We start from the raw sequence: 7,842 nt of genomic DNA on the forward strand, positions 1-7,842 counted from the left end.
TGTACCAACACCTGTACCAACACCTACACCAACACCTGCACTAACACCTACACCAACACCTGCACTAACACCTGCACCAACACCTGTACCAACACCTACACCAACACCTGCACCAACACCTGTACCAACACCTGTACCAACACCTACACCAACACCTGCACTAACACCTGCACCAACACCTGTACCAACACCTGCACTAACACCTGTACCAACACCTGTACCAACACCTGCACTAACACCTGCACTAACACCTGCACCAACACCTGTACCAACACCTGTACCAACACCTGTACCAACACCTGCACTAACACCTGCACTAACACCTGCACCAACACCTGCACCAACACCTGTACCAACACCTGTACCAACACCTGCACTAACACCTGTATCAACACCTGTACCAACACCTGCACTAACACCTGTATTAACACCTGTACCAACACCTGCACCAACACCTGTACCAACACCTGCACCAACACCTGCACTAACACCTGTATTAACACCTGCACCAACACCTGTACCAACACCTGCACCAACACCTGCACTAACACCTGCACCAACACCTGCACCAACACCTGTACCAACACCTGTACCAACACCTGCACCAACACCTGCACTAACACCTGCACCAACACCTGCACCAACACCTGCACCAACACCTGCACTAACACCTGTATTAACACCTGCACCAACACCTGCACCAACACCTGTACCAACACCTGCACCAACACCTGCACCAACACCTGCACCAACACCTGTACCAACACCTGTACCAACACCTGTATTACCACCTGTATTAACACCTGTACCAACACCTGCACCAACACCTGCACTAACACCTGCACCAACACCTGCACCAACACCTGTACCAACACCTGTACCAACACCTGCACCAACACCTGCACTAACACCTGCACCAACACCTGCACCAACACCTGCACCAACACCTGCACTAACACCTGTATTAACACCTGCACCAACACCTGCACCAACACCTGTACCAACACCTGTACCAACACCTGCACCAACACCTGCACCAACACCTGCACCAACACCTGTACCAACACCTGCACCAACACCTGCACCAACACCTGCACCAACACCTGTACCAACACCTGTACCAACACCTGTATTACCACCTGTATTAACACCTGCACCAACACCTGCACCAACACCTGTACCAACACCTGCACCAACACCTGCACCAACACCTGCACCAACACCTGCACCAACACCTGTACCAACACCTGCACCAACACCTGTACCAACACCTGCACTAACACCTGCACCAACACCTGCACCAACACCTGCACCAACACCTGTACCAACACCTGCACCAACAACTGTATTAACACCTGCACCAACACCTGTACCAACACCTGCACCAACACCTGTATTAACACCTGCACCAACACCTGCACCAACACCTGCACCAACACCTGCACCAACACCTGTATTAACACCATGCACCAACACCTGCTCCAACACCTGTACCGTTGACTTTGACCAACCAAAAAATGTCCTTCTGTCCCCAGACTGTGCGAGGTTTTGAACCTCGACCCTCGGCGTGTGCTGATCGCTGAGGTTTTGTTCTCCAACATTGGTGGCACCGCCACAGCCATTGGCGACCCGCCTAACGTCATCATAGTGGGGGCGCTCAGTGAGAAGGTGGGTACCTGACCCGTGTCTGACCCAGTTGTTTGAATGTTGCTATATGACCCGTGTCTGACCCGTGTCTGACCCGTATCTGACCCAGTTGTTTGAATGTTGCTATATGACCCGTGTCTGACCCGTATCTGACCCGTGTCTGACCCGTGTCTGACCCAGTTGTTTGAATGTTGCTATATAACCCGTGTCTGACCCGTATCTGACCCGTGTCTGACCCAGCTAAATGTGGCACACCACACACAACCAGCCGAGAGACTGAGTGCAATTAATTAATTAATTATTTCATTAAAACTTCACACTAAGTTTAACGAAGCTACCCTAAGCACTGACCCACTGTGACCTTGACCTCAGGGCATCACTTTCTCCACGCTGACCAGTCACATGTATCCCGGCATCCTGTTGGTCAGTCTGGCCGGATACGCTCTGCTGCGCTTCTACTACAGGAACGTCAACGAGCTCAAGAACAAAGACCCGCCTGACATTGCAGGTCAGTCTATGACATTCACAGGTCAATGTATGACATTCACAGGTCAATGTATGACATTCACAGGTCAATGTATGACATTCACAGGTCAATATATGACATTCACAGGTCAATTTATGACATTCACAGGTCAATGTATGACATTCACAGGTCAATTTATGACATTCACAGGTCAATGTATGACATTCACAGGTCAATGTATGACATTCACAGGTCAATGTATGACATTCACAGGTCAATGTATGACATTCACAGGTCAATGTATGACGTTCACAGGTTAATGTATGACATTCACACGTCAATGTGTGACATTCACAGGTCAATGTATGACATTCACTTTACTGGTAAAACTTTGCAATAGCGTATGTGATGTAAAAACAACACGACTGACTTCGTAGAATTTAAAAAAAATCACATGACACCTTTGAATTAAAAAATCACATGACTTTTAATAATATAATCAAACTTCTTTGAATAAATCACTAGAAAACTGATGTGTATTATTGGAGTTAGAATAAAAATATTTATGTTGATAAATGCAAGTCAGTTGAAAATTAACATTATCTGACATCTGAGAAATCGTGTGCTCCACGAGGCATCTGACATACAATTTTTTTCATGTGACATCCCAACTGTCATTTGGTTTATGTGACATCTGGCATGTCATTTTTTCGTGCATCTCAAATGCCATATGCACCATGTGACATCCGAAATGTCATCTCCCCAATGTGACATCTGAAATGTCATCTGCACCCAGTGACATCTGAAATGTCATATGCACAATTTGACATCTGAAATGTCATATGCACAATGTGACATCTGAAATGTCATCTGCACCATGTGACATCTGAAATGTCATCTGAACCATGTGGCATCTGAAATGTCATCTGAACCATGTGGCATCTGAAATGTCATCTGAACCATGTGGCATCTGAAATGTCATGTATTCCAGAAATGAAACACGAGGTGGCCATGTGGAGACGAGCAGCCACCAGGGCCCAGAATGTGACCAAGGAGGAGATGCTGATGAGGGTCCTCTTTCTGCAGAAGGCCGTGGAGATAGAGCACCAGCTTAACAGGGCCATCAGGTAATTTGGCCATCTGGTAATCAGCTTATCTGGCCATCAGGTAATTTGGCCATTTAATAATAAAAATCTGGCCATGATGAACTTGATTTTAGTCTACGTTTCGACCCAATCAAATTGTGTGGTCGTGGTGTTAAAGTGTCTAACCTCTGACCCCTGTCTTTTAAAACTAATTATGTCCCCCATGACCTCTGACCCCTGTTAAAACAAGGTTTAATGTCCATGTTTCAGACGACACGAGAATGTCGATTTTAAAGACATGATAGGCAAGCTGGAGAAACAGGTAAGGTGTCCTGTCTGTCTACCTGTCCTGTCTGTTGACCTGTCCTGTCTGTTGACCTGTCCTGTCTGTCCTGTCTGTTGACCTGTCCTGTCTGTCTACCTGTCCTGTCTGTTGACCTGTCCTGTCTGTTGACCTGTCCTGTCTGTTGACCTGTCCTGTCTGTTGACCTGTCCTGTCTGTTGACCTGTCCTGTCTGTTGACCTGTCCTGTCTGTTGACCTGTCCTGTCTGTTGACCTGTCCTGTCTGTTGACCTGTCCTGTCTGTTGACCTGTCCTGTCTGTTGACCTGTCCTGTCTGTTGACCTGTCCTGTCTGTTGACCTGTCCTGTCTGTTGACCTGTCCTGTCTGTTGACCTGTCCTGTCTGTTGACCTGTCCTGTCTGTTGACCTGTCCTGTCTGTTGACCTGTCCTGTCTGTTGACCTGTCATGTCTGTTGACCTGTCCTGTCTGTCCTGTCTGTTGACCTGTCCTGTCTGTTGACCTGTCCTGTCTGTTGACCTGTCCTAAATACTGCCCGTATTTAAAAAGAAATATTTTAACTATCACTGTACAACAACATATCTAACTCCTGATTGCATGAATTAATTAACAAAAAATCTCCCTAGCATAAGGTCAAGGACGTGTGGCTACTGGTCAAGAGTGGTCTGGTGCTGGTCGTGGTCATCATTCTGCTGTTCATGTACTCGTTCGTCAGTGCCATCCATCTGGACATTGGTCAGTTCAAATCGTTTGTGTGTCCCCATTGGTCAGTTCAAACTATTGCTGTCTCCCCATTGGTCAGTTCAAACTATTGCTGTCTCCCCATTGGTCAGTTCAAACTATTGCTGTCTCCCCATTGGTCAGTTCAAACTATTGCTGTCTCCCCATTGGTCAATTCAAACTATTGCTGTCTCCCCATTGGTCAATTCAAACTATTGCTGTCTCCCCATTGGTCAATTCAAACTATTGCTGTCTCCCCATTGGTCAATTCAAACTATTGCTGTCTCCCCATTGGTCAATTCAAACTATTGCTGTCTCCCCATTGGTCAATTCAAACTATTGCTGTCTCCCCATTGGTCAATTCAAACTATTGCTGTCTCCCCATTGGTCAATTCAAACTATTGCTGTCTCCCCATTGGTCAATTCAAACTATTGCTGTCTCCCCATTGGTCAATTCAAACTATTGCTGTCTCCCCATTGGTCAATTCAAACTATTGCTGTCTCCCCATTGGTCAATTACAACTGTTTGTGCGTCCCCATTGGTCAGTTCTGCATTCCCAACTGTATCCCCGTTGGTCGGTTATTTTTTTCTGTGTGTCCCTTTCCACCCCCCCCCCCCACTAACTACCTCTTCACTCTGACTCCTTCCGCTCTGGCCACCCTCCACTATAAACCCCATCATCTGACCCCATCATCTGACCCCATCATCTGACCCCATCATCTGACCCCATCATCTGACCCCATCATCTGACCCCATCATCTGACCCCATCATCTGACCCCATCATCTGACCCCTTATTCTCTCTGACCCCTTATTCTGTCTGACCCCTTATTTTCTCCGACCCCTGACTGTCTGACCCCCAGGCTGGATTGCTATAGTGGGCGCCCTCTGGCTGCTAGTGTTGGCAGACATTCAGGACATGGACGCCATCTTGCACAAGGTCGAGTGGTCGACTCTCATCTTCTTCGCCGCCCTTTTTATTTTAATGGAGGTAAGCGCCGCTCTATTTATTTTAATGGAGGTAAGCGCCGCCCTTTTTATTTTAATGGAGGTAAGCGCCGCCCTTTTTATTTTAATGGAGGTAAGCGCTGCCCTATTTATTTTAATGGAGGTAAGCGCCGCCCTATTTATTTTAATGGAGGTAAGCGACGGCCTATTTATTTTAATGGAGGTAAGCGCCGCCCTATTTATTTTAATGGAGGTAGGCGCCGCCCTATTTATTTTAATGGAGGTAAGCGCCGGCCTATTTATTTTAATGGAGGTAAGCGACGCCCTATTTATTTTAATGGAGGTAAGCGCCGCCCTTTTTTTAATGGAGGTAAGCGCCGCCTTATTTATTTTAATGGAGGTAAGCGCCGCCCTATTTATTTTAATGGAGGTAAGCGCCGCCCTATTTATTTTAATGGAGGTAAGCGCCGCCCTATTTATTTTAATGGAGGTAAGCGCCGCCCTATTTATTTTAATGGAGGTAAGCGCCGCCCTATTTATTTTAATGGAGGTAAGCGCCGCCCTATTTATTTTAATGGAGGTAAGCGCCGCCCTATTTATTTTAATGGAGGTAAGCGCCGCCCTATTTATTTTAATGGAGGTAAGCGCCGCCCTATTTATTTTAATGGAGGTAAGCGACGCCCTATTTATTTTAATGGAGGTAAGCGACGGCCTATTTATTTTAATGGAGGTAAGCGCCGCCCTTTTTTAATGGAGGTAAGCGCCGCCTTATTTATTTTAATGGAGGTAAGCGCCGCCCTATTTATTTTAATGGAGGTAAGCGCCGCCCTATTTATTTTAATGGAGGTAAGCGCCGCCCTATTTATTTTAATGGAGGTAAGCGCCGCCCTATTTATTTTAATGGAGGTAAGCGCCGCCCTTTTTTTTTAATGGAGGTAAGCGACGGAATTTTTATTTTAATGGAGGTAAGCGCCGCCCTTTTTTTTAATGGAGGTAAGCGCTGCCGATGGCCTATTCTTCAACTTTTGAATACAACAAATAACTAAAAGCAAATAAAACAGGTCGAATTTAAAATTCTTAGAAATAATGGTAAAGGGGAGGCTAACATTAAAATACCGTATCTTAGAATTAATTTATTGAGTTACTTCCCTTAGACCACAAATTTCATTGCCTGTAGTTATTTCGGTTGACCTAACGTTACAGGCCTTAGCCGAGCTGGGGATGATAGCGGCCATCTCTGACGTCACCGAGAGCATCATTTTGTCGGTGGACAAGGAGAGCCGACTGGCCCTGGCCATCATTGTCATCATATGGATCTCGGCCATCGCATCCAGCTTCATCGACAACATCCCGTTCACCACAGCTATGGTAGGTCACCACAGCTATGGTAGGTCACCACAGCTATAGTAGATCTGGTAGGTCACACAGCTATAGTAGGTCTGGTAGGTCACACAGCTATAGTAGGTCTGGTAGGTCACCACAACTATAGTAGGTCACCACAGCTATGGTAGATCACCACAGTTTTTGTGTGTCACCATTTATTATGTTAACCAACCTATCTACTTTCCTAGTGCCAGACTCCATGATTCTCTGACGTCACACCTCCAAAATGGCGTCCCGTGATAACTTCCTGTTTCCACTACCTTTCAGGTGCCAGTTATCCAGCACCTGAGCGACGACCCCAACGTTGACCTCCCCCTGATTCCATTGGTTAGCGCCCTTGCTTTTGGCGCCTGTCTTGGGGGTGAGTGACACGTGACCTTGAGTATTTGACCTCACATGTTTAGATATAAAACGTGTAGACATGATCAACGATTGAGTTCTAAAAATAAAACGCTATCCATTGGCTAGGAAACGGGACTCTGATTGGCGCTTCGTGCAACGTGGTGTGTGCTGGGATAGCCGAGCAACATGGCTACGGCTTCAGTTTCTGGGAGTTTTTCAAGTCAGTCCCAGACTCATTTCTTTTGTGTGTGTATGTGTGTGTTTGTGGCTGTTTTTGTGGCTGAGTGTTTGTGTTGAGGGGAAGTGTGCGAGAGTATGTACGCGTGTGTGTGCATTAGCTAATTGTAAACCCGTGTAGACCGATTTGGGTGGTCTAGTGGGTGTGTGTGTGTATCTTGTGTGTGTGTGTATTGAGTGTGTATGTGTGCTGAGAGCTAGACAGTCACTTTGGTATCCCTGTTTGATCACCCATATCATTAATGAATCTACTTTTGTCTATTTTAAGAATCGGATTTTCCATGATGCTGGTGACCACATTGACCTCGACTGTTTACGTTTTGATCTGCCATTGCGTCATCGGGTGGAACTTCGTCTAAACTCGCCCCCCCCCCCAACATAATCTCACTGACCTTGACCTCATAGACTCACGGCTCGGCGGCCGATGGGGGCGTGTCCAAAGGTTGACACGTGACCAGCAGACGAGGACAGACACCGGAAGGAAATGCTCAATTGTGGTTGGAGGAGAAAGTACGTTTTGTCACGTGAACCTCGAGTCACGTGGTTCTAGTCACGTGATGAGACAGATGTAAAGATAACTGAGGTGTCATGCGCGTGCTGTCATTCATCGGTTCATTAACACAGTGGGCGTGGCCACTCATCTACGCGTCATACGGCAACACACCTGTGTGACCTCGATTACCTGCACAATCTATAGGAGGACACATGATTG

At 46.7% G+C, this 7,842-nt stretch overlaps 1 protein-coding gene across 1 annotated transcript in view; it reads left to right on the top strand.

The window, feature by feature from the left end:
- LOC131944580 (P protein-like) overlaps nucleotides 1-7,842 on the top strand; it is a 13,796-nt gene extending 5,954 nt beyond the window's left edge. Inside the window, exons 12-21 of the mRNA XM_059305267.1 lie at nucleotides 1,536-1,668; nucleotides 2,020-2,155; nucleotides 3,105-3,240; nucleotides 3,469-3,520; nucleotides 4,127-4,235; nucleotides 5,084-5,211; nucleotides 6,372-6,536; nucleotides 6,819-6,912; nucleotides 7,020-7,113; nucleotides 7,399-7,842. Of these exons, the coding sequence (XP_059161250.1) occupies nucleotides 1,536-1,668; nucleotides 2,020-2,155; nucleotides 3,105-3,240; nucleotides 3,469-3,520; nucleotides 4,127-4,235; nucleotides 5,084-5,211; nucleotides 6,372-6,536; nucleotides 6,819-6,912; nucleotides 7,020-7,113; nucleotides 7,399-7,489 (1,138 nt within the window). The 3' untranslated portion in view covers nucleotides 7,490-7,842. The remainder of the gene's footprint in view (nucleotides 1-1,535; nucleotides 1,669-2,019; nucleotides 2,156-3,104; nucleotides 3,241-3,468; nucleotides 3,521-4,126; nucleotides 4,236-5,083; nucleotides 5,212-6,371; nucleotides 6,537-6,818; nucleotides 6,913-7,019; nucleotides 7,114-7,398) is intronic.

Source organism: Physella acuta, unplaced genomic scaffold (genome assembly GCF_028476545.2).
Source record: "Physella acuta isolate Inbredline_101_S28 unplaced genomic scaffold, ASM2847654v3 ptg000497l, whole genome shotgun sequence".
NCBI classification, from domain to species: domain Eukaryota; kingdom Metazoa; phylum Mollusca; class Gastropoda; family Physidae; genus Physella; species Physella acuta.